The sequence below is a fragment of the Macaca thibetana genome, chromosome 4 (genome assembly GCF_024542745.1).
Source record: "Macaca thibetana thibetana isolate TM-01 chromosome 4, ASM2454274v1, whole genome shotgun sequence".
Classification (NCBI taxonomy): Eukaryota; Metazoa; Chordata; class Mammalia; order Primates; family Cercopithecidae; genus Macaca; species Macaca thibetana.
In genome coordinates, this window is record NC_065581.1 from 34,126,383 (window position 1) to 34,152,357 (window position 25,975).

General features: G+C 49.2%; 3 protein-coding genes across 5 annotated transcripts in view; all 3 read right to left on the reverse strand.

The window, feature by feature from the left end:
• WDR46 (WD repeat domain 46) overlaps positions 1-23,414 on the reverse strand; it is a 62,221-nt gene extending 38,807 nt beyond the window's left edge. Inside the window, exon 1 of the mRNA XM_050787621.1 lies at positions 23,405-23,414. The gene's annotated coding sequence lies outside the window, so the exon portion shown is untranslated. The remainder of the gene's footprint in view (positions 1-23,404) is intronic.
• The window catches only part of DAXX (death domain associated protein), a 104,478-nt gene continuing 78,935 nt past the window's right edge, over positions 433-25,975 (reverse strand). Inside the window, exons 2-9 of one of the 3 annotated variants that reach the window (XM_050787612.1) lie at positions 4,720-4,876; positions 3,588-3,777; positions 2,606-3,437; positions 2,253-2,461; positions 1,872-2,097; positions 1,252-1,717; positions 869-1,091; positions 433-676 (exon numbers count right to left, since the gene is read on the reverse strand). In XM_050787612.1, coding sequence (XP_050643569.1) covers positions 617-676; positions 869-1,091; positions 1,252-1,717; positions 1,872-2,097; positions 2,253-2,461; positions 2,606-3,437; positions 3,588-3,777; positions 4,720-4,772 — 2,259 coding nt within the window. In that variant the 5' untranslated portion in view covers positions 4,773-4,876 and the 3' untranslated portion in view covers positions 433-616. Of the gene's footprint in view, positions 677-868; positions 1,092-1,251; positions 1,718-1,871; positions 2,098-2,252; positions 2,462-2,605; positions 3,438-3,587; positions 3,848-4,719; positions 4,891-25,975 lie in introns of those variants that run through there. The other 2 variants (XM_050787611.1, XM_050787610.1) reach the window with 2 other exon arrangements.
• Positions 11,499-11,738, reverse strand: SMIM40 (small integral membrane protein 40). Its single transcript, XM_050787903.1, has one exon. The coding sequence runs from the start codon at positions 11,736-11,738 to the stop codon at positions 11,499-11,501; it is 240 nt and encodes a 79-aa protein (XP_050643860.1).

Genomic DNA, 25,975 nt, shown 5'->3' on the forward strand with positions numbered 1-25,975 from the left:
AAATAACCTTGAGTCGGCCCCTCATTGGCTTTTTCACTCCTACTGCACGAAGTGAAAAAGTAAAGTGCGTTAAGGCGGCTGAAGCACTTAAAAAAAAAAAAAAAGTACAGCTTGAACAACATGGCGAAACCTGTCTCTACAAAAAATACAAACAACAAAAACAAAAAATTAGCCAGGTATGGTGGCACGCGCCTGTAGTCCCGGCTACTCGGGAGACTGGGGCATTATCACTTGAGACTGGGAGGTCCAGGCTGCAGTGAGCTGTGATCGCACCACTGCACTCTGGCCTGGGCGACACAGCGAGACAACAACAACAAAAGACCAGGCTAGAAAGGACAGATCGGGACTACCCCGGGGATATTGGGCTAACCCTGAGCAAGGGGACAGCTAATGCCAATCTGTAACAGTAGAAGGACAAGAAAAAGACAGTGATACAGTAAGAAAAGAACTTTATTATTAATGTTTCTGTGTAAAACTTAAGCTTTTTTTTTTTTTTTTTAAAGAAACACCACCAAAAGGGGATTAGCTTAGTCCATCCCTTCCTCAGTCATCTGCTTCCCACATTCCTCCACATGCTATCCCAAAACATTCTGGAGGCAGGGAGAAGGGGAGGCAGCTAATCAGAGTCTGAGAGCACGATGATCTCTTCTGGATCGCATTGTGTGGCCACACTTGTCTGCAGGGAAGTCAGAGACAAAGAGTCAGAGATCTAGAGTACAGGAGAAAAGAAACAGACAGGAGGATTTACAGGATAAAACGGGTGGGAAAAAGAGACAGGATGTGGCAGGTGCAATATTCAGACAGAGCAGCTGAAACAGACAATGAAAGAGAACAAATTATCAGAGGAAACACGGCCTCCCCTTCTTACCTTGTAAGTACTGGGCCGAGGAGGTTGTGATTGGGGGGTTTGGGACAGCTGGGCTGGAGAAGGGATGCAGAGGGAGCTGGTCACCAGGCCATGGCTGGGAGAGTCCACCCTCGTGGAGGAATCAGCAACCGGGGCCAAGGAAGCCAAGGGGGAAGGTGGGCTGGGCAGGGTACATATCTTTTTCCCATTCTTCTCATGCACTGACCTTTGCCTTTCCACATAGCTAGAAACCGAAACATAAATATGCGGAGGGGTAAGGGAAGACTGAGGCTGGAGGAGGGCAGTCCAGTCTCTCCCAGCAGACTCAGTTCCCCAATATTCCTCTCCGAAAGTCCCCTGCAATCCCTCCTTGGCTTCCCTCTTCCTCCTCCTGTTGTTATTACCTGTTTCCTAATGGCCCTGATCCTGTTTGCTTCTTCTCCTTCCGAGATTTTTTGCAGGGGGGACCAGAATCTCCCCAGTTGTGAGGAGAGACGCCTCCATTGAAGGAAGTAGAAGAGACCATGCCTGCCCCATTCTCTAAGACAGTGGTGAAGGGCTCCTCTGATTGCTTCCTGGAAGAGGAAATGTCCATCTCCACAGAGGAAGGGGTATCCAGGGGCAAAGCTTCAATCTCTAGCTCAAAGAGCTGAGACACAGGGCTTTCTTCCTCCAGGGTCAGCTCCTCAGGCTGTTCTCCATTGCTTTCAGCATCTATGCTGGAGGGGGCCAGGGGTTCTTCTGACAGTAACAAGGGTGACACTTTGTTTTGCTGCTCCCCTGAAGACCTGCTGATCTGTTTGCCAGGTTCCAGGTTCTTTTCAGTGGAGATCTGTGGTGAGGACATGGGGCTCCCGTCTCCATCTTTACCTGGAAAAGAAGAAAAGGGGAGAGGGTAGCCCGAGAATGAGGGGAAAAAATACTGCTGAGAGGACACTAGGAGGAGGAAGGGAAAGGTCTCAAACAGGTGGCTTATGCCTAACAAAAACAAATGACAGGTGAGGAGAATGTTCCCTTGACATACCTGCTGCTTCTTCCTCTTCCTCCTCCTCTTCATCATCCTCCTGACCCTCCTGCATCTGTTCCAGATCCTCCTCCTCTTCAGAATCTGTGGCCTCCTCCTCTTCTTCTTCTTCCTCCTCCTCCTCCTCATCCTCCTCCTCTTCCTCATCACTCTCTTCATCTTCTTCGTCATCTGTCTCAGCTTTGGAGGCAGAAGGGCACCCCTGGGATGCCATTCCACTAGGGCCCTGGGGGACAAAGAAGTTTCTCTAAGGAATCCCTTGCCCTAGAGGGTTTGGTTCTTGCATTCCTTCTCATGCTCCCCCATCAGTCAACCTGGACTCCCTGGTGGCCAGTGCAGGGGAAGGACAATGTCTCTCTGAAGGCTTTACCCCATCCACACCTCACCAGAATCCAAGGAGGCGGGGGTGTCTTCAGAGTGGGAAGAGGTGCCTTGGAGCCGAGCTCTTCTCTTTTTTCTCTCGCCCTCCTCACTTTTGTCTTGCAACATTGCATATTTGGAGATGACCTCATCCAGCCGACTCATGGCCAAACTCCGGTTTTCCCGAAGGCGCCGGGCCAACACAGGATCTGATAGTGCAGGGTCAATGCCTACGTGGGAAAATATAAAGTCAGAGCACTCAGCCGTGGAAGGGACTAGAAGAGTACAAACCCTAGAAAGGACTAGAGAGATGCCCCATCCGCCTCATACCTGACATATAAGGGTCACTGAGAGGCATCCCACTAACCCCCTACCTGGCCTATAGTCATCTGTGAGGTGGCAGCCAAAGTTGTAGATGAGATCGAGGTGACGTCGTTCCTGTAACCTGATGCCCACATCTCGGAAGGCATCCTGAGCCATGAGCTGGAGCTGCTGTCGGGGGAGGCCAAGGCTGTGTCGGGCAGCTGCCTTCTCTACTGCCCGAAGCACATCCCCATAGTCAGGGAAGGTATCAGGCCCTGGCTTGTTGATGAGCCGCTCAATGCGCCTGTTAACCTCTGGGTAGCGGGTGCCACGGTAGGTGATGCGCTGCTCTATGACACGGCCGGTCAGTGAAGAGCAGTCTTTCAGCTCACATAGTCGCCCAAAGAGGCGGATCAGCTTACGCTTCAACCGTGCCTCCTGCAGGTATGTGGAGTCTGGGTCATCCAATTCTGAGAGATCCAACTCCTTTTCCTGCAGCCGCCGGATCTCTGCCACATAGAGCGCCAGCAGCTGCTCCAGGCGCTGGATCTGCCGCCGGGAACCACGGGTCCTTGGGGCCTGAGAGGCAGTGTTTTCAGCGTTTGTGGGGTCCAAGGAGAGGTGTGTGGGAGGGTTATTCCCAGAGGGCTCATTGGACGTGGTGGCAGCAGGGGCCAAGTTCAGCTTCTTTTTGGCTGAGTGGGCCTTGAGAACAGTGCAGAGCTCATTGATGTAGACATAGAGCTTAGATGGCCGGCTCTGGGCCCGAGATAGGACCCGAGAGAGGATGTTGCAGAACTCCGCCGAGGCCAAAAACAGAGAGTGGGCACGTTGCTGCCGGTTAGAGAGGAATGGGACCACCTCAGGGTGGTCCGCTGTCTGCGTCTTACAAAGTTCAAGGAACTAGAAGGTTCAGGGGAAGAAGGAAGGGGAAGAGAGACAAGGGAGGGGGTTGAGAGAAAGGGGAGTGGGGTTAGTGGGGAAGAAAGGACAGGAGAGCCAGTCAGCCATCCCCCTCCCTGGGGTACAACGATCTTCCCCGCTAAAGCTCACCTCTTGGAACAGCTTCTCATTCTCCAGCTTGTAGCACTTCTTGCCGCCCGAACTACTGCTTCCTCTGGCCCCATGAGGCTCAGAAGAGCTAGGGGCTTCTGCCCCTGGTGAGGCTGTACTGGGGAGTGGGTGGGAGGGCCCTGGCTGAGCAGCTGCTTCATCTTCGTCATCATCATCCAGCACAATGATGCTGTTAGCGGTGGCCATGGGGGAATCAAATCCCCCGGAAGGAGGAAGTGGTGGGGATTTCAGAATTCCTGCTGGAAGGGGATGGGGCCTCAGAATGAGCCCCTCCAGCATAGCCCCATCCCTTCACCTCACGCATTTTCTGAACTCCTTGGGTTTCAGCCCTGACCAACACTGTCTTCACCACCTGATTTCAATAACCATTAGTTCTATATGCTTTTCGGGCCCTTCAAGTGGTGTGGGGGGGGGGCAAACCCCCCCACACCTTAAGTTGCCACCTTCTGCTCCACCCCTCACGTCGATTTCCGGTCTTTCTGTTGCATTTCCCCACTCTTTCTCAGAGTTGGCAAGTTGGTTCTTTCTCCCACACTGCACCCTAAATCGTCCTGACACCCCCTGGCACAGACAACACACTCCTGTGGGCGCCACCTCATGTGTTTGCCCCCTCTGCCCTCAAACAAGTCAACCCCACACCCGCCCCATCCTGAATGATCACCCCAACTCCTAGACTCTCTGAGGTGAAAGAGGTTCCCTCCCAACAGTCCGTTCTCTTTCCCCCTCCTTGAATTATCTCCGTATTTCACCCTCAGATGAGTCTCCTCAAACTGGGCCTTTAGGTTGAAGATATTTTACCCAAGTCCCCTCCCTTTCACCCCACCCTAATTTTCCCCATTCTCTCGGTGACCTGTAACTAATTAGAAGTCCCCCCGCACCGCGCTACGCTCTCCCGATTCCTCTTAGATCCTAACCCTGGGTCCGGCCGGTCCGGTAGATGCGCTTCCCGCCAAATCCCCCTCCCCCAGTTCAGCCCCCGGCCGCCCCACTCCCTTTCAGGGATAGGAAGGTACCACAGTTTTCCCCTCAGACTCAGAGCCCGGCTCTCCCCAATACCTCTGCCTCGATATCCCCGCCCCCGCCTCTGATCCCCGCACCATCCGGCCCCCACCTCAGAAACCGTCTCTCGAGGCGACCCTCGCCGCAGATCTCAGAACCTCGCATGGTTCCCTCCGCCTTCCTTCCCACTCCCACCGCAGGCCCCACTACGGACCGGAAGCAACAGAGTTTCCGCCTGCATGCAACTAAGCGCCGCCATATTGTCGTACGGAACAAGGCTTCCTGTGGCCGGAAGCGGCCGTAGGCCCGCCCCGCGAACACCTCCAGTGCCGCCCACATAGTCAGCGCTGTCTTCCAGGTCGGAGTTTGTCTCCCCGAACCCGGGCGTCCCAAAGCAGCTGGGGGCCGCCATTTTGCCGTACGGCGCTGGCTACGCCAGAACTTCGGTGCGCAGCCGGAGGAGCTCTTTTCACCCGGTGCTTCTCTGACTCCGCCAATCAGAAACTTCCTCCCTGGGGTCCAACCGCCGGCGAGTAGAGCGTGGGGAGAACGGAGCCTCCGTTCCAAGGAGGGGCAGGGGAACCGAACAGGGTGGTTTAGGAATTAGGCTTTCCAAAGCTGCGTAGGGTTTCAGGGAATGGCAGAAGTCTCTTAAAAGGGAAGTAAAACCTTTATCTTCAACTAGGCTATTGGCAAGCTATCTGGCCCTGCTTTCCTGTCCCCCAGGTTCCCATTTCCACGGCTTATTCGGCTGACCCAGCCCCTTCCCCTGCAAGGGCGGCGCGCTCCTTGCCGCTGTCCAGCAGCTGCTTCTACTGCCAGGTGCTGCGTCCCACAGTCGTTATAACACATGCGTACAAATAAGCACAATGCGCCATACAAAAGTGTTATTATTATTACTATTGTTGCTGATTTGCTTTTCAAGCTTCACCACAGAACTAATGACCAGACGGTTGGGACCTGAATGGTTCTCCTCCAGAGGGGGTCCTCGAAGGGCCGTCGGTGCTGACTGTGAGGCCGTGCTTTGTCGTGGAGGCCCAGGGTCTGCGGATGGGCGATGATGGGGTGGGGCTTGGAGGAGAGTTTGAGCCTCTGCAAGGGCTGCTGTGAAACGAAATGAGGCTCATAAAATACTTTGGGTTTCCTCCTCCTCTTCTGGGAGAGGGTAAAAAAGAATGAAAGATGAAGAAACAGACTTGATACCCACCTCGTTGAGTTTAGGGAGGTTGGAGGGAGTCGTGGAGGCAAGGCTGGGTCCAGAGGTGAGCTTATGAGGAAACCAGAAAGATTAACAAGGTCCCAATCGCAAAGATTCCCATTTCCACAAGTGGTGGGCATCTTGCCGCTTAACTAGGTTCACAGAATTTACTACATCCCTAACGCTGAGTCATAGAATCGCAAACACCCGTCCATTGAACAATCCCACATCACTTCTCTCCAGTTGTCAAAGTCTACAGCTTTCAAAATGGGGAACATAAAAAACCTCCGCGAGGACTGGAACTTGGGAGATGTAAGGGATTTAATTTCCAGAACCTCAACTTTCCCAAAATTGGTCTTCCTAAGGAAACACCTGCAGTACAGGTTCTCATTCTTCACTTCTCCTTTTACAATAGAGACACCCTCTTAAGAAAAAAGAAAAGAATAGTTCTCTCTTTTTCCCCTCCGCCCTCAAAAGTGTAGTTCTCAACCATGAAATCTCCTGGGGTATTCTTACCTGTTTAAAATAAAGGGAGATGTACCCTGTTTCTTTCACTAAGGCACCATGAACACCTTTTCTTTTTTTTCTTTTATTTCCTTTCTTTTTTTGTTTGTTTGTTTCTTTTTTTAAAGGCAAGGTCGGCCGGGCGCGGTGGCTCACGCCTGTAATGCCAGCACTTTGGGGGACCGAGGCGGGCGTATCATGGGGTCAAGAGATGGAGACCATCCTGGCCAACATGGTGAAACCCCGTCTCTACTAAAAATACAAAAAATTAGCTGGGCGTGGTGGCAGGCGCCTGTAGTCCCAGCTACTCAAGAGGCCGAGGAAGGAAAACCGCTCGAACCCGGGAGGAGGAGGTTGCAGTGAGCCGAGATCGCATCATTGCACTCCAGCCTGGGCGACAGAGCGAGTTTATCTCAAAAAAAAAAGAAAAGAAAAAAAGGGTCTTGCTTTTTTTTTTTTTTTTTTTTTTTTTTTTGAGATGGAGTCTCGCTCTGTCGCCCAGGCTAGAGTGCAGTGGCCGGATCTCAGCTCACTGCAAGCTCCGCCTCCCGGGTTTACGCCATTCTCCTGCCTCTGCCTCCCCAGCAGCTGCTGGGACTACAGGCGCCCGCCACCTCGCCCGGCTAGTTTTTTGGGTTTTTTTTTTTTTTTTTTTTTTTTTTTTTTTTTGTATTTTGTGGTAGAAACGGGGTTTCACCGTGTTAGCCAGGATGGTCTCGATCTCCTGACCTCGTGATCCACCCGTCTCGGCCTCCCAAAGTGCTAGGATTACAGGCTTGAGCCACGGCGCCCGGCCAGCGTCTTGTTCTATCAACCAGGCTGGAATGTGGGTACGATCATAGCTCACAAGCCATCCTCCCACCTCAAGTAGCTAGGACTACAGGCGCACACCACCTCGCCCGGCTAATTTTTTTAAAAAAGTTTTTTGTAGAGACCGGGCACGGTGGCTCATGCCTGTAGTCCCAGAACTTTGGAAGGCCGAGGCGGGCAGATCACCTGAGGTCAGGAGTTTGAGACCAGCCTGGCCAACATGGTGAAACCCCGTCTCTACTAAAAATACAAAAAATAGCTGGGTTTGGTGGCACGCGCCTGTAGGCCCAGCTACTCGGGAGGCTGAGGCAGGAGAATCACTTGAACCTGGGAGGCGGAGGTTGCAGTGAGCCGAGATCAGCCACTGCACTCCAGCCTGGCGACAGAGCAAGACTCAGTCTCAAAAAAAAAAAAAAAAAAAGGTTTTCTTATAGCAACAGAGTCTCACTATGTTGCCCAGATGGATCTTGAGCTCTTGGCCTCAAGCAATCCTCCCACCTCAGCGTCTCAAAGTGCTGGGTTATGGGGTGAACCGCCACTCCCAGACTACTATCTTATTAAAAATTTATTTTTAACAGTTATAAAAATGTGTACCATCGGCCAGGCGCGGTGGCTCACGCCTGTAATCCCAGCACTTTGGGAGGCCAAGGCAGGCGGATCACAAGGTCAGGAGATCGAGACCACCCTGGCTAACACGGTGAAACCCCGTCTCTACTAAAAATAAAAATACAAAAAAAAAAAAAAAAAAATTAGCAGCGCGTGGTGGCAGGCGCCTTGTAGTCCTAGCTACTCAGGAAGCTGAGGCAGGAGAATGGCATGAACCCGGGAGGCGGAGCTTCCGTGAGCCGAGATCCCGCCACTGCACTCCAGCCTGGGCGAAAGAGCAAGACTCCTTCAAAAAAAAAAATGTGTACGATCACATGTTTATAAGAACATTCTGTTCTTATAATAATTGTAACAGTTACTCCAGAATAATTTTTAACAACTAGAGTCTTACAAACACAAGAAAGATATTTTTCATCTCCATTTATATATATGTATATGCAGGAAGATGTAAAAGTTTGGTCAATAAAGGACTTTCAAGTATAAAAGCATAAAGTTTGTGGGGAAGTGGAGTAGTAGTAGGAGCTCAAGGAGAAAAGAGGCGATGAAAGAAAAAAAGGAATGATTCCCAACTGGTAAGAACTTATTTATACTTTTTTTTTTTTCAGACAGAGTCTTGCTCCGTACCCAGGCTGGAGTGCAATGGCACAATCTCGGCTCACTGCAACCTCCGCCTCTCAGGTTTAAGCGATTCTCCTGCCTCAGCCTCCTGAGCAGCTGGGAATACAGGCGCATGACACCATGCCCAGCTAAATTTTTGTTTTTTTTTTTTTTTTATTTTTAGTAGAGATGGGTTTTCGGCATATTGGCCAGGCTGGTCTCGAACTCCTGACCTCGTGATCCACCCAACTCGGCCTCCCAAAGTGCTGGGATTACAGGTGTGAAGCACTGCACCCGGCATCACTATGATATTTCAATTCCACTGGACAATAAATGGTGATCTAATTGTTTTATTTTAAAATGCCGGGCCAGGCATGGTGACTCATGCCTGTAATCCTAGTACTTTGGGAGGCCAAGGTGGGCAGATCACTTGAGGTCAGGAGTTTGAGACCAGCCTGACCAACATGGTGAAACCTTGTCTCTACTAAAGATACAAAAAATTAGCCAGGTGTGGTTGTGGGTGCCTGTAATCCCAGCTACTTGGGAGCTGAGGCAGGAGAATCCTTTGAATTTGGGAGGCGAAGGTTGCAGTTAAGCCAAGATCGTGCCACTGCACTCCAGCCTGGGTGACAGAGCAAGACTCTGTCTCAAAAAATAAAAAAATAGGCCGGGCGTGGTGGCTCACACCTGAAATCCCAGCACTTGGGAGGCTGAGGTGGGAGGATCACCTGATGACAGGAATTCGAGACCAGCCTGGCCAACATGATGAAACCCTGTCTCTACTAAAATTACAAAAAAATTAGCTGGGTGCAGTGGCGGGCACCTGTAGTCCCAGTTGTTTGGGAGGCTGAGGCAGGAGAATTGCTTGAACCTGGGAGGCGGAGGTTGTCGTGAGCCAACATCGCACCACTGCACTCCAGCCTGGGCAACATAGAGAGACTCTGTCTCACAAAAATAAATAGGTCAGGCGCGTGGTTCATGCCTGTAATTCCAGCACTTTGGGAGGCCGAGGCGGGCAGATCACGAGGTCTAGGAGTTCGAGACCAGCCTGGCCAATATGGTGACACTCCTTCTCTACTAAAAATACAAAAATTAGCCAGGCGTGGTGGCTGGCACCTGTAGTCCCAGCTAGTTGGGAGGCTGAGGCAGAAGAATCGCTTGAACCCAGGAGGCGGAGGTTGCAGTGAGCCGAGATTTTGACACTGCACTCCAGCCAGGGTGACAGAGCAAGACTCCATCTCAAAAACTAAAAAAATTTTTTAAATAATAAATAAATAAATAAAATAAAATAAAATAAAATAAAATGTGGCCAGATGCTGTGGCTCACCGCCTATAATCCTAGCACTTTGGGAAGTTGAGGTGGGTGGATTGCTTGATCTCAGGAGTACAGACCAGCCTAAGCAACATAGTGAGACCTCATCTCAATAAATAAATAAATAGGCTGGGTACAGTGGCTCACGCCTGTAATCCCAGCACTTTGGGAGGCTGAGGTGGGTGGATCACTTGACATCAGGAGTTCCAGACCAGCCTTGCCAACACGGTGAAACCCCATCTCTACTAAAAATACAAAAATGGCTGGGCATGGTGGCGCACACCTGTAATCCCAGCTATTTGGGGGCCTGAGACAGGAGAATCACTTGATCTGCGAGGCAGAGGCTGCAGTGAGCCGAGATCACTGCCACTGCACTCCAGCCTGGGCGACAGAAGGACTCTGTCTCAAAAAACAAAAAAGGAGTTCGAGACCAGCCTGGCCAACATAGTGAAATCCCTGTCTCTGCTAAAAATATAAAAATCAGTCAGAGGCCGGGCGCGGTGGCTCAAGCCTGTAATCCCAGCACTTTGGGAGGCCGAGACGGGCGGATCACGAGGTCAGGAGATCGAGACCATCCTGGCCGACACGGTGAAACCCCGTCTCTACTAAAAAATACAGAAAACTAGCCGGGCGAGGTGGCGGGCGCCTGTAGTCCCAGCTACTCGGGAGGCTGAGGCAGGAGAATGGCGGGAACCCGGGAGGCGGAGCTTGCAGTGAGCTGAGATCCGGCCACTGCACTCCAGCCTGGGCGGCAGAGCGAGACTCCGTCTCAAAAAAAAAAAAAAAAAAAAATCAGTCAGGCGTGCTGGTACACACCTGTGGTCCCACCTACTCAGAAGGCTGTGGCAGGAGAATAGCTTGAACCCCAGAGGCAGAGGTTGCAGTGAGCCAAGATTGTGCCACTGCAGTGCAGCCTGGGAGACAGAGCAAGACTCCACCTCAAATAAATAAATAAATAAATAAATAAATAAATAAATAAATGTGAATATTTTCAATATGCCAGAATTACATCCTTGAAACAATTTTTATTTATTTATTTATTTATTTTTGGAAGGAGTCTCACTCTTATCACCCAGGCCGGAGGGCAATGGTGTGATCTCGGCTCACTGCAACTGCCTCCGGGGTTCAAGCGATTCTCCTCTTCAGCCTCCAAGTCGCTGAGGCAGAGAATCAGGTGCCCACCAACTTGCCCAGCTAGTTTTTGTATTTTTAGTAGACACAGGGTTTCACCATATTTGCCAGACTGATCTTGAACTCCTGACCTCAGGTCGGCCCCCTGCCTCGGCCTCCCAAAGTTCTGGGATTACAGGCATAAGCCACTGTGCCCGGCCACAATTTTAACTGATGATGAAAATTTTTAGATACCTACTTAAAGATATGTGAAGGAGTATATACTTTTTCAAAATTATTTCCCTGAGTATAGGTGCAGAATTTAAGATTGCTGCCCTGGCCGGGCGCAGTGGCTCACGCCTGTAATCCCAGCACTTTGGGAGGCCAAGGCGGGCAGATCACCTGAGGTCAGGGTTCGAGACCAGCCTGACCAACATGGAGAAACCCTGTCTCTACTAAAAATACAAAATTAGCCGGGTGCGGTGGCACATGCCTGTAATCCCAGCTACTTAGGAGGCTGAGGCAGGAGAATCCCTTGAACTCTGGAGGCAGAGGTTGCAGAGAGCCAAGATCGTGCCATTGCACTCCAGCCCCAGCAACAAGAGCAAAACTCCATCCCCACCCCACCAAAAAAAAAGTACTGCTGCCCTAAGCTATCCAAGCGTCTCCTCCACAGCCCCCAACACTCCCATTTCCCTCCTGTCTCCCCTCTCACCTCCTTGGCGAGGAAAGAAGATGTTTATAGGAAAGGTGGTCACAATTCCAGCTCCTCCTCCTTCTGAGGTGTCCCCAGGAGCCAGTCCCCTAACTTTGCCCATGGTAGTGACCACAGCAGCTTATAAGCAACCTCCAGCATCAGCAGTGTCAGGAAGAGGGCCAGGAAGATAAAGAAAGCCTTGTCCAAGGCACGTCGCATGGGACCCCTGGGAGGAGAGGGACCATGGGCAAATGCCAGGAACACATCCCCCTCATCCACATCACCTTCCTCTGCCATCCTGACTCACAGTCAGACAGCTGGCTGGATCGGGGGCTGGGATGGAAGGCCTTGCTCAGCACTGCCGGGATTAAGGGGCATGGCCATGGCAAGTCCTGCACCTGCCAGTCCTGACCCTAATTCCCACACTTAAGAGAAAAGAAAGCGGACCCTCTGAGCCTTCGGATCAATTATGTAAACATCCAGTGTGATGTGAAAGGTCTGGACTAAATGATTCATGAACTCTTTTCAGCTTTTTCATAGTATAATTCTGTGATTTGGAAACTGAAGGCCCAACATGGAGGCATAAGCTAGAATTGCCTGTCACTCTGGGTGTCAAGTCTCAAAGCCTCAAGGCTCAAAGTCTCAGGCCCCAACTGATAGAGAGTGAGGAAATGGAACTACCATGCATCTGTGGGCCATTGTCAGTCAAGGATCTAAAGCCCCTTCTGGCTGGATGGTAGGGGGTGAGATGGTCTATCCTAACCAAAGCGAGTGGGAATAAGCAGAAGGGACTTGAGTTCTCACAGGAGTAATTCTCCCCACTGGGTCTGCAGGCAGCTAAGTTTGAGATGTTATAACCCAGAGCACTCTCTTCCTAATGATAATGCAAGGATTATCATTGACTTCATGAGCCCAAGGGGAGGCTTATAAAAAGACAAAGACCATGATGGATCAGCAGGGCAAGGGTATGTGATTGGGACTTGGCTATTGGGTTGGGGTTATTTTACTCTACTTATTTATTTATTTATTTAGAGATGGAGTCTTGCTCTGTCTCCCAGGCTGGAGCGCAGCGGCACAATTTCAGCTCACTGTAATATCTGTCTCCTGGGTTCAAGCAATTCTCCTTCCTCAGCCTCCTAAGTAGCTGGGATATTGGGAGCAGGCCCCCAAAATCTGGCCATAAACTGGTCCCAAAACTGGCCACAAACAGAATCTCTGCAGCACTGTGACATGTTCATAATGGCCCTAACGCCCAAGCTGGAAGGTTGTGGGGTTACGGGAATGAGGGCAAGGAACACCTGGCCCACCCACGGTGAAAAACCGCTTAAAGGCCTTCTTAAGTCACAAACAATAGCATGAGCCATCTGTGCCTTAAGGACATGCTCCTGCTGCAGTTAACTAGCCCAATCTATTCCTTTAATTCGGCCCATCCCTTCATTTCCCATAAGGGATACTTTTAGTTAATTTAATATCTATAGAAACAATGCTAATGACTGGATTGCTGTTAATAAATACGTGAGTAAATCTCTGTTTGGGGCTCTCAGCTCTGAAGGCTGTGAGACCCATGATTTCCCACTTCACACCTCTATTTTTATGTGTGTGTGACTTTAACTCCTTTAGTGCCACTGGGTCAGGGTCTCCCCTACTGAGCTGGTCTCAGCACTGGGATTACAGGCATGTGCAACCACGTCCAGCTAATTTTTTTGTATTTTTAGTAGAGATGGGGTTTCACCATGTTGGTTAAGCTGGTCTGGAACTCCTGACCTCAAATGATCTGCCCACCTCAGCCTCCCCAAGTGCTGAGATTACAAGCGTGAGCCACTGCACCCAGCCAGGGTAATTTTATTTATTTATTTTTTATTTATTTATTTATTTATTTTTGAGATGCAGTCTCGCTCTGTTGCCTGGGCTGGAGTGCAGTGGCCGGATCTCAGCTCACTGCAAGCTCCGCCTCCCAGGTTTACGCCATTCTCCTGTCTCAGCCTCCCGAGTAGCTGGGACTACAGGAGCCCGCCACCTCGCCCGGCTAGTTTTTTGTATTTTTTACTAGAGAGGGGGTTTCACCGTGTTAGCCAGGATGGTCTCGATCTCCTGACCTCGTGATCCGCCCGTCTCGGCCTCCCAAAGTGCTGGGATTACAGGCTTGAGCCACCGCGCCGGGCGGTAATTTTTTTTTTTTTTTTGAGACGGAGTCTCGCTGTGTCGCCCAGGCTGGAGTGCAGTGGCGCGATCTCGGCTCACTGCAAGCTCCGCCTCCCGGGTTCACGCCATTCTCCCGCCTCAGCCTCCGAGTAGCTGGGACTACAGGCGCCCGCCACCACGCCCGGCTAGTTTTTTGTATTTTTAGTAGAGACGGGGTTTCACCATGTTAGCCAGGATGGTCTCGATCTCCTGACCTCGTCATCCACCCGCCTCGGCCTCCCAAAGTGCTGGGATTACAGGCTTGAGCCACCGCGCCCGGCTCCCGGCGGTAATTTTAAAGAAGAGTGAAGTTTTCCCATCGATGGTCCAGGTCTCAGAGGCTACTGGTAGAGGATGTGGTTGAGGAACTTGTGGGGGCAAGGATTGAAGACCTTTTCTTTTCTTTCCTTTTTGATTGATTGAAGACCTTTTCTTAGGCCAGGCGTGGTGGCTCACGCTTGTAAGTGGTGGCGCGTGCCTGCAATCCCAGCTACTTGGGAAGCTGCTGCAGGAGAATCTCTTGAAACCGGGAGGCGGAGGTTGCTGTGAGCCAAGATCATGCCACTGCAACTGCACTCCAGCCTGGGTGACATAGTGAGATTCTGTCTCAAAAAAATAAAAATAAAAAAAGAAGACCTTTTATTGATCCTGTTCCCCAGGCATTGGCCTGAAGATTGGGTAGGGAAATTGAAGGCCATCTAGAGACAAGGGATTTCCCCAAGTGAGGGTGAGGGAGGGGAGGGGGAACGGTGGAGGAAGCAGTGTGTGTAGTAGTGAACCTTATACTGGGAACCTTTAGCGCCTCCTACCTAAAATATTTCATTTTCATTTTTACATCAATAGGAAGACCTTGTTCCTTTTTTTTTTTCTTTCTTTTTTTACCAGATCTTTTTTTTTTTTTTAAGATGGGATCTCACCCTGTCGCCCAGGCTGGGGGGTGCAATGGCACGATCTCAGCTCACTGCAACCTCTGCCTCCTGGGTTCAAGCGATTCTCCTGCCTCAGCCTCCTGACTAGCTGGAATTACAGGCATGTGCCACCACGCCTGGCTAATTTTTTGTATCTTTAGTAGAGACGGGGTTTCACCATGTTGGCCAGGCTGGTCTCAAACTCCTGACCTCGTGATCCACCCACCTCGGCCTCCCAAAGTGCTGGGATTACAGGCGTGAGCCACCGCACCCAGGCTACAGGATCTTGCTCTGTCACCCAGGCTGGAGTGTAGTGGCTCAAACATGGCCCACCGCAGCCTTGATCTCCCTGGCTCAAGCAATCCTCCCATCTTAGCCTCCTGAGTAGTTGGGACCACAGATGTGTGTCACCACGCCTGGCTCATTTTTTAATTTTGTAGAGACAGGGTCTCGCTATGTTACCCAGGCTAGTTTCTAACTCCTGAGCTTAAGCAATCCTTCCACCTCAGCCTCCCATCATTCTGGAATTACAGGCATAAGCCTCCATGCCTGACTAGGAAAACCTTCCTTACTCGGAAAGTCAAGTCACCCCCCAAAAGAGCAGAAATGATGTTATAATGTTTCGAGGGTTGGGCGCGGCGGCTCACGCCTGTAATCCCAGCACTTTGGGAGGCCAAGATGGGTGGATCACAACGTCAGGAGTTCGAGACCATCCTGGCAAACACGGTGAAACCCTGTCTCTACTAAAAATACAAAAAATTAGCCAGGAGTGGTGGCGGGGGCCTGTAGTCCCAGCTACTCGGAAGGCTGAGGCAGGAGAATGGCATGAACCCCAGAGGCGGAGCTTGCAGTGAGCTGAGATTGCGCCACCGCACTCCAGCCTGGGCGACAGAGCAAGACTCTGTCTCAAAGAAAAAAAATGTTGTTTCAAGTCGTGCCGCATTGTCTTTTACAGCAGCGGCAAAGGAGTCTCAAAAGAGTAAAAAAACCCTGGACTAGAATTTAAACTGATCTCTTAGTTGTGTGAAGCTGTGGACAAGTCACATGACCTTTCTTTAGTTTAGTTTTTTTTTTTTTTTAATAAAATCAGAAAAAGTTCTTGCCTCCCAGAATTATTCTGAGAGATAAATGAAACAAAGGTTTTTTGATGTTGTGGGTGTTTTGTAAATTATAAAGCCCTATGTAAATGTAACATATTAATCTCTGATACCCTCATTTACGTCCCAGGCAAGTGGGCAATAAGGCCACACAAATACCTTTATTGTCTCTTTACCATTCCTTTCACATGGTAGGTTCAGCACCAAGATCTTGTGTAATAAATAAACCTAGCACCTTGTTGGAATTTTTTTTAATTTTGAAATAATTTTCAGCTTACAGAAAAATTTAAGAACAGTTCCAAGAACTTTGGCATGTACCTCTTTCACTCAGATTCTCCATTTGTCAACACTTGGCTGTATTTGTTCCATCTCGCTCTCAACCCCAGTATAACCATGTGTTACAGGTTGAATTGTGTCTCCTAAAAATTCGTATGTTATGTAGCCATAAAAATGAACAAGAGCTGGGCTGGGCGCAGTGTCTCATGCCTGTAATCTCAGCACTTTGGGAGGCCAAGGCGGGCAGATCACGAGGTCGGGAGGTCGAGACCATCCTGGCTAACGTGCTGAAAGCCCGTCTCTACTAAAAATATAAAAAATTAGCCAGGCATGGTGGCATGGGCCTGTAGTCCCAGCTATTCAGAAGGCTGAGGCAGAAGAGTGGCTTGAACTCGGGAGGCGAGGTTGCAGAGAGCCAAGATCGCATCACTGCATTCCAGCCTGGGCAACAGAGCGAGACTACATTTCAAAAAAAAAAAAAAAAAACAAGATCAGGTCAGGCGCAGCGGCTTATGCCCCTGTAATCCCAGAACTTTGAGAGGCCAAGGCGGGCGGATCACAAGGTCAGGAGTTCGAGACCAGCCTGGCCAACATGGCAAAACCCCATATCTACTAAAAATACAAAAATTAGCTGGGCATGGTGGCAGGCACCTATAATTCCAGCTAGCTACATGGGAGGCTGAGACAGGAGAATCACTTGAACCCAGGGGACCGAGGTTGCAGTGAGCTATGATCTCACCATTGCACTCCAGCCCCGGTGACAGTACAAGACTCCTCTAAAACAAACAAACAAACAAACAAAAAACGGTGAAGAATTCATTTGTCCGCATGTTCTCACTTATAAGTGATGATGAGAACACATGGACACAGGGTAGGGAACAACACAACTGGGTCCTGTCGGGGGGGAGCGGGGGAAGGAAGAGCACCAGGAAGAATAGCTAATGGATGCTGGGCTTAATACCTGGGTGATGGGATGATCTGTGCAGCAAAGCACCATTGCATCTGTTTACCTGTGTAACAAACCTACACGTCCCACACATGCACCCCTGAACTTAAAATAAAAGTCAAAGGAAAAACAATAAAATTCATATGTTGACGTCCTAACTCCCAGTTCCTCAGAATGTAACCTTATTTGGAAATAAGGTCGTTGCATATGTAATTGGTTAAATGAGGTCATACTGGAGTTGAGTGGGCCTCTCACCCCCTTTATTAAAAAGGGAAGTTTGGACATAGGCTTGCAGATAGAAAATGACATGTGACCATGAAGGCAGAGATCAGGTTGATATGTCAAAGATTGCCAGCAGGCCAGGCACCACGGCTTATGCCTGTAATCCCAGCACTTTGGGAGGCTGAGGCGGGTGGATCACCTGAGGTCAGGAGTTTGAGACCAGCCTGGTCAACATAGTAAAACCCCATCTCTACTAAAAATACAAAAATTAGCTTTGCATGGTGGTGGGTGCCTATAATCCCAGCTAGCTACTCGGGAGCCCAAGTTAGGAGAATCGCTTGAATCCCGGGGGGCCGAGGTTGCAGTGAGCCGAGATCGTGCCACTTTACTCCAGCCTGGGTAAAAGAGCAAAACTCCATCTCAAAAACACACACACACAAGGGCGGGCGCAGTGGTTCATGCCTGTAATCCCAGCACTTTGGGAGGCCGAGGCGGGTGGACCTGAGGTCAGGAGTTCGAGATCAGCCTGGCCAACATAGTGAAATCCTGTCTCTACTAAAAATATAAAAAATTGGCCTGGCACAATGGCTCACGCCTATAATCCCAGCACTTTGGGAGGCTAAGGCGGGCAGATCATGAGGTCAGGAGTTCGAGACTAGCCTGGCCAACATGGTGAAGCCCCGTCTCTACTAAAAATACAAAAATAAGCAGGGCGTGGTGGTGAGCGCCTGTAATTCCAGCTATTCGGGAGGCTGAGGCAGGAGAATTGCTTGAACCTGTGAGGTGTAGTTGCAGTGAGCCAAGATCGTGCCACTGCACTCCAGCCTGGGTGACAGAGCGAGACGCTGTCTCAGAAAAAAAAAAAATATATATATATATATATATATATAAAAATATATAACGTTATATATATATAATATATGTGGGGAAAAGAAAGAGATCAGCCTGTTACTGTGTCTATATAGAAAGAAGTAGACATAAGAGACCCCATTTTGTTCTGTATTTGAGATGCTGTTAATCTGTGACCCTACCCCCAACCTTGTCCTTGCAAGAGACATGTGCTGTGGTGACTCAAGGTTTAATGGATTTTGGGCGTGCAGGGTGTGCCTTTCTTCCTCGAAAAGCTAGGTATTGTCCAAGGTTTATTCCCATGTGATAGGATGAAACAATGCTGCTAAAAGGTTTATCTCAAGGCACAGGATTTTCCCTTAAACTTATTCACGTCACAGAGATCCTTGTTCTTATGTCTTACTGCTGATTTCCTCCCTAAAAATGATCCTATTGTCCTGCCGCTCCCTTATCTTTAAGATGGTAAAGATAATTACCTATAAATACTAAGGGAACTCAGAGACCGGTGCCGGCGTGGGTCCTCTGTAAGCTGAGCGCCGGTCCCCTGGGCCCCCGCTTTTCTTTCTCTATTCTTTGTCTCTGTGTCTTATTTCTTTTCTCAAGTCTCTCGTTCCACCTAACGAGAAACACCCACAGGTGTGGAGGGGCAGGCCCCCCCTTCAAATATATATAAAGTTATATATATATAAAGTTTATATATATATATATAAAATAAAGTTAGCTGGGCGTGGTGGTAGGCGCCTGTAATCCCATCTACTCAGTTGGGAGGCTGAGGCAGGAAAATTGCTCTAATCTGGGAGGCAGTGGTTGCACTGAGCCGAGATCTCGCCATTGCACTCCAGCCTGGGCGACAGAGCAAGACTCCATCTCAAAAAGAAAAAAAACTTAGCTGCGCGTGGTGGTGCACACCTGTAATCCCAACTACTCAGGAGGCTGACTGAGGCAGGAGGACCGCTTGAACCTGGGAGGCAGAGGCAGAGGTTGTAGTGAGCTGAGATTGTGCCACTACACTCTAGCCTGGGTGACAGAGCAAGACTCCATCTCAGAAAAAAAAAAAAAAAAAAAAAGGTCTAGTGTAAATGTATATTCTTTGAAGTAGAACTGCTAGGTCAAAGAATATGTAAATACTTGATTTGGGTAGATATTTTTTAAATGCTTTCCGTAGAGGCCGCACCAGTGTACCTTCCTTCCTGTCAGCAATGTGTGACAGTATCAGTTTCCTTTCCCCACCCCTGTCAGCTGAGAGTGTAATCAAACTTTTTTTTTTTTTTTTTTTTTTTTGAGGCAGAGTCTCACTCCATCACTCAGGCTGGAGTGCAGTGGTATGATCTCGGCTCACTGCAACTTCCATCTTCTAGGTTCGAGCCATTCTCATGCCTCAGCCAGTAGCTGTGATTACAGGTGTATGCCACCATCAGCTAATTTCTATCTTTTTAATAGAGACAGGGGTTTGCTATGTTTTTTTGTTTGTTTTGAGACAGGGCCTTGCTCTGTTGCCCAGGCTAGTGTGCAGTGGCATGAACATGAATGGTTCACTGCAGCCTCAACCTCCTGGGTCCAAGTGATCCTCTTTTCTCAGTCTCCCAAGTAGCTGGGACTCCAGGTGGGCGCCACCATGCCCTCCTAAACTGTACCTTTTGGTGACAGTGACTAGCCACCAAGGCACACTGTAAAGGCCTCAGATAACAGGAAGTGGTAGAGAACTGCAGCCAATCTAACACCTAGACAAATTCAAGGTGGGACCTATCAGGTACTATGCTTGTTACTTGGGTGATTAAATTACCTGTACACCAAAGCCCCATGACACACATTTTACCTATGTAACAAACCTACACACGTACCCCTGAACATAAAATAAAAATTAAAAAATAAAATAATGCAAAGTTTGGGCTACAGAGTATAAGCGGGAGATATTCAGCTATTGGGAGTTTATAAAAGACCCACAAACATCATACTAGAGCAAAAGTCATTTGAACATCTGCCATAGCCAGAGGAAACCAAAATCACTAGTAGTGTGTGGCTGTCAGGTAAAGCATTTTGTCCCCCTCACCTCCTCTGCTTCCAGCTGTGAGGGGGAGGGTGGAGAGTCAGACACAGGAAGGCAAGAAAGAAATTCTTGAGGAAGCCAGCCACTCTGCCAGTTTCCCACTGGCAGCTTCCCGTGTCAAGACACTCAGTCGGAGCTGGCCGAGAGAAAAATATAATTCAAAATGATGCTTGGAGGATTTTTTTTTTTTTGGTTCTAGGGATTTAGCAGACATGATCTGTGGCCTGCCTGAGTTATCTTTCACGGGCAGTGGGAGAACTAACCCCACAGGACAGGTTTAAAGGGATGGGGACACTTGAGTGTGGGGGGTGCATGGCAACATATTCAAGCTTATGTACATGGCATTTGAGGTCCGGACATGGAAAAATACTGAGGCACTGTGTGTATGTTAATTGTGCGTGAGAATGAAATTCCTTGACCCTGAAAACAGGACAGGGAGTGGAGGGTGTGGTGAGATAAGGAACGCTGAAAATAGCCTCCTGAGAATGTGATTTGAGTGCTTTTACAAGGCCGCAGGTGTCTCACAACCTGACCTCAAAAAAGCCATCTAGTGGATGTTTGTGATTTAACAAGCCCTTTCAATAAGTATTTGGCAGACTGACGCTGCGGCCGGCCCTCTTAGAAGGACTGCCCCCGCCCCCCCACGCTCCCCCGGTCGCACTCAGCTGGCATTGTCTAAGAACTCATTCTTGGCGTTCACTGCGAGCTATAAACTCTGCAAGGCGACACGATCGCCTTGAAGTTATGCGTGAAGGAGGAGAGCACATCAATTTTCGGAGAATCCCAGTAAGAGACACTCCTGACTGCCATCAGGTGGATAGGACCCACGCGAAAAATACCAGGGGTTCGGTTATCGTGGGTCAGGAAATGAACAAAGAACAAAAAGTGTTTTTGTTGTTGTTGTTGTTTTTTTTTTTTTTTGTTTTGTTTTTTTGAGATGGAGTCTCACTCTGTCACCCAGGCTGGAGTGCAGTGGCACGATCTCGGCTCACTGCAACTTCCGCCTCCCTGGTTCAAGTGATTCTCCTGCCTCAGCCTCCTGAGTAGCTGGGATTACAGGTGCGCGTCACAACGCCCGGTTAAATTTTGTATTTTTAGGCCGGGCGCGGTGGCTCAAGCCTGTAATCCCAGCACTTTGGGAGGCCGAGACGGGCGGATCATGAGGTCAGGAGATCGAGACCATCCTGGCTAACACGGTGAAACCCCGTCTCTACTAAAAATACAAGAAAATTAGCCGGGCGAGGTGGCGGGCGCCTGTAGTCCCAGCTACTCGGGAGGCTGAGGCAGGAGAATGGCGTGAACCCGGGGGAGCGGAGCTTGCAGTGAGCCGAGATCGCGCCACTGCACTCCAGCCTGGGGCACAGAGCAAGACTCCGCGTCAAAAAAAAAAAAAAAAAAAAAAAATTTTGTATTTTTAGTAGAGACGGGGTTTCTTCATGTTGGTCAGGCTGATCTCGAACTCCTGATCTCGTGATCCGCCCGCCTCAGCCTCCCAAAGTGCTGGAATTTCAGGCGTGAGCCACTGCTCCTGGCCTCAGAAAGTATTTTTTAAAACAGTGCAACAGCTACTTCAGGCTATCCAGTGCACTGTAGAGCCTGAAGCTCTACACAATCTTGTGCTTTTTTTTTTTTTTTTTTTTTTTTTTTGAGACGGAGTCTCGCTCTGTCGCCCAGGCTGGAGTGCAGTGGCCAGATCTCAGCTCACTGCAAGCTCCGCCTCCCGAGTTCACGCCATTCTCCTGCCTCAACCTCCCGAATAGCTGGAACTACAGGCGCCCGCCACCTCGCCCGGTTAACTTTTTGTATTTTTTTAGTAGAGACGGGGTTTCACCGGGTTAGCCAGGATAGTCTCGATTTCCTGACCTCGTGATTCGCCCGTCTCGGCCTCCCAAAGTGCTGGGATTACAGGCTTGAGCCACCGCGCCCGGCCCAATCTTATGCTTTTAATTAGGCAGGAATGTCCTTGGTTTCCTGATCAAGGAACCTTAAATTTAAAGTTACGGGAGCAGGTAGGTCGCTGCCTGGAAAGAGGATATGAGCAAGGTCATTTTACTAATGTTACTATTTTGACCATCTGCGTTGTATCTTCTTAATTTGCCAGATCGTGGGGAGTTAGAACGCCTATTACCTCCACCTGAAAAGAATTCAGAAGATTTAAAGGGAGAGATTCCTCTCCTCCCTTCATTCCCTTCTATGGGGAATAAGAGATTTTTTCTAGTGAGGAAAAATAGGAACCAGAACAGCAGGAGGGTGCTCCTCTCTCTACTTCATTCCCTTCTGCAGGGCATAAGGAGGATTTTTTTTTTCTAGTGAGGATAAGGACGAACTGGAGCCTTTTCCTCTCTCTATAGAAAAGCCATTGCCTCCTTTCCTCCACCCTTAAAGGGACCTGCATTTGTTGGCTCCATTCAGCCAACAGCGCCTCCCATCCGCCTTAAAGATTGGAATCTGGGCCGGGCGCGGTGGCTCAAGCCTGTAATCCTAGCACTTTGGGAGGCCGAGACGGGCGGATCACGAGGTCGGGAGATCGAGACCATTCTGGCGAACACGGTGAAACCCCGTCTCTACTAAAAAATACAAAAAAACTAGCTGGGCGAGGTGGTGGGCGCCTGTAGTCCCAGCTACTCAGGAGGCGGAGGCAGGAGAATGGCGTAAAACCCGGGAGGCGGAGCTTGCAGTGAGCCGAGATCCAGCCACTACACTCCAGCCTGGGCGACAGAGCCAGACTCCATCTCAAAAAAAAGATTGTAATCTGCCCAAAAGTCCGTTCTTAGATAAGACCCCCGGTCAGCGAACATTTGTATGATGGGGTGGCCGCATCTCCTGGACAAACCCTGGAGGGGTGCCTTCAGGACTGAAGGAAAGTGGCTGATTATGATTGTATCCCTCATATGCAAGTTCTCATTTCCTACTTCCAGCATCAGCCTTCTGGCCTCCTCTGTTTTGTTTCCCTTGTTATATACAAAGTTTCGGTGCCACAAAAGGAATAGCATTCAAATATAAAATTTTCTTTTTAATTCTCAGCAAGGCAAGGTATTTCTATATAGAAGGGTACACCCTTACAGATGGAACAATGGTGAGCGCACACTTGGACAAGGTGGAGGAAGGGGTTCTTATCCCTGATGCACGTGGCCGCTGCTGCTATGTCCTTCCCCTATTGGCTAGGGTTAGACCGCACAGGCTAAACTAATTCCGATTGGCTAATTTAAAGAGAATGACGGGGTGAGTGCTTTGGTGGGAGTCAGGGCAGAGCAGGTAGCAGGTAATTGAAATGAGTTAGGGTGGAACAGGTGATCCGAATGAGTCAAGGTGGGGTAGGTAATCAAAAAAGATTGCTTTACAAGGAAGTAAAGTTTAAAAGCAGAAGGCAAAGAATTGAACATACTGACACATTAATTCTTTGAAAAGAAATTTAGAACTCACATCTAACAACCCCTCCCCTTGTATTTCCTTACAGCTTTTCTTTTCAAACTTTTAAAATATGTCTTAGCTTAGTTGTTTTGCTTGATTTTCCAAAAGCAGCGGCTTCTCTGGATAAAGTGGAGGATAGTTAAGGGAGGTTTTAGTAGGTGCCATTTTTATGAGCCTCTGCATCAACTTACGGATGCATGGTATGACACAGCACCCGACAAGAATAAGTACACCTATTACACCAGTGAGGGAAATAGAAATTGAGACTATTATTCCTTTCCATATACCAAACTACTTTTCTAGCCATCCTGTAAAGGGGTCATTTACCCCTGAGTTGCTGGCTAACTCACTGGATAGAGCAGTCAGACCTTGCAATGCCATTGTTATACTTCCATTAGGGGTGGTGTTGTTTGGGATGAAGGTGCAACATCGAGTTTTAATCATGGTGTAGACTCCTCCTCTTTCTGCTAATATCATGTCTAAGGCTGTCCTATTTGTCAGGCCTCTTGTGGGGAAAAGAAAGAAAGATCAGACTGTTACTGTGTCTATATAGAAAGAAGTAGACATAAGAGACTCCATTTTGTTCTGTATTTGAGATGCTGTTAATCTGTGACCCTACCCCCAACCTTGTCCTTGCAAGAGACATGTGCTGTGGTGACTCAAGGTTTAAAGGATTTTGGGCTGTGCAGGGTGTGCTTTGTTAAACAAGTGCCTGAAGGCAGCTTGCTGGTTAAAAGTCATCACCATTCTCGGCCGGGCGCGGTGGCTCAAGCCTGTAATCCCAGCACTTTGGGAGGCCGAGACGGGCGGATCACGAGGTCAGGAGATCGAGACCATCCTGGCTAACACGGTGAAACCCCGTCTCTACTAAAAAAAATACAAAAAACTAGCCGGGCGAGGTGGCGGGCACCTGTAGTCCCAGCTACTCGGGAGGCTGAGGCAGGAGAATGGCGTAAACCCAGGAGGCGGAGCTTGCAGTGAGCTGAGATCCGGCCACTGCACTCCAGCCTGGGCCACAGAGCGAGACTCCGTCTCAAAAAAAAAAAAAAAAAAAAAAAAGTCATCACCATTCTCTTAATCTCAAGTACTCAGGGACACGTACACTGCCAAAGGTCGTACACTGCCAAAGGTCACAGGGACCTCTGCCTAGGAAAGCTAGGTATTGTCCAAGGTTTCACCCCATGTGATAGTCTGAAATATGGCCTGTGGGAAGTGAAAGACCTGATCGTCCCCCAGCCTGATACCCGTGAAGGGTCTGTGCTGAGGAGGACTAGTACAAGAGGAAAGAAGGCCTCTTGGCAGTTGAGATAGAGAAAAGCATCTGTCTCCTGCCCGTCCCTGGGCAATGGAACATCTCGTGTAAAACCTGATTGTATGTTCTATTTACTGAGAAAGGAGAAAACCACCTTAGGGCGAAAGGCGGGACTTGCTAGTGCAATGCTGCTCTCTATGCACTAAAAAGGTTTATGGAGATATTTACATATGCATATCAAGGCAGAGCACTTTTCCTTAAACTTATTCATGTCACAGAGAACTTTATTTATATGTCTTACTGCTGACTTTCTCCCTATAATGATCCTATTATCCTGCCACTTCCTTTTCTTTAAGATGGTAAAGATAATTATCAATAAATACTAAAGGAACTCAGAGACCGGTGCCGGCATGGGTCCTCTGTATGCTGAGCGCTGGTCCCCGGGGCCCACTTTTTCTTTCTCTATACTTTGTCTCTGTGTCTCATTTCTTTTCTCCAGTCTCTCGTTCCACCTAACGAGAAATGCCCACAGGTGTGGAGGGGTAGGCCACCCTTTCACCTCTGAGCCCAAGCTAAGCCATCATATCCCCTGTGAACTGCACGTATACATCCAGATGGCCTGAAGCATTTGAAGATCCACAAAGGAAGTGAAAATAGCCAGTTCCTGCCTTAACTGATGACAATCCACCATTGTGATTTGTTCCTGCCCCACCCTAACTGATAAATATATTCTCCCCTGTCCTTAGGAAGGTACTTTGTAATATTCTACTCATCCCAACCCTTAAGAAGGTACTTTGTAATATTCTTCCCTGCCCTTAAGAATGTACTTTGTATGCCTATCCCAAACCTATAAGAACAAATGATAATCCCACCACCCTTTGCTGACTCTTTTCGGACTCAGCCCGCCTACACCCAGGTGAAATAAACAGCTTTATTGCTCACACAAAGCCTGTTTGGTCTCTTCACATGGACACCCTTGACGCTATTTTCCTAAGCCATCTGGCTAGTAGCCCCTAATTGTTCAGCTATTCCTTTTTTTTTTTTTTTTTTTTTTTGAGACGGAGTCTCGCTCTGTTGCCCAGGCTGGAGTGCAGTGGCCGGATCTCAGCTCACTGCAAGCTCTGCCTCCCGGGTTTACGCCATTCTCCTGCCTCCGCCTCCCGAGTAGCTGGGACTACTGGCACCTGCCACCTCGCCCGGCTAGTTTTTTGTATTTTTAGTAGAGACGGGGTTTCACCATGTTAGCCAGGATGGTCTCGATCTCCTGACCTTGTGATCCGCCTGTCTCGGCCTCCCAAAGTGCTGGGATTACAGGCTTGAGCCACTGCGCCCGGCCCAGCTATTC

What these genes read in the sequence shown, in the direction of transcription:
- SMIM40 (XM_050787903.1), bottom strand. Translation starts at nt 11,738, where the DNA reads ATGGCAGAGGAAGGTGATGTGGATGAGGGGGATGTGTTCCTGGCATTT.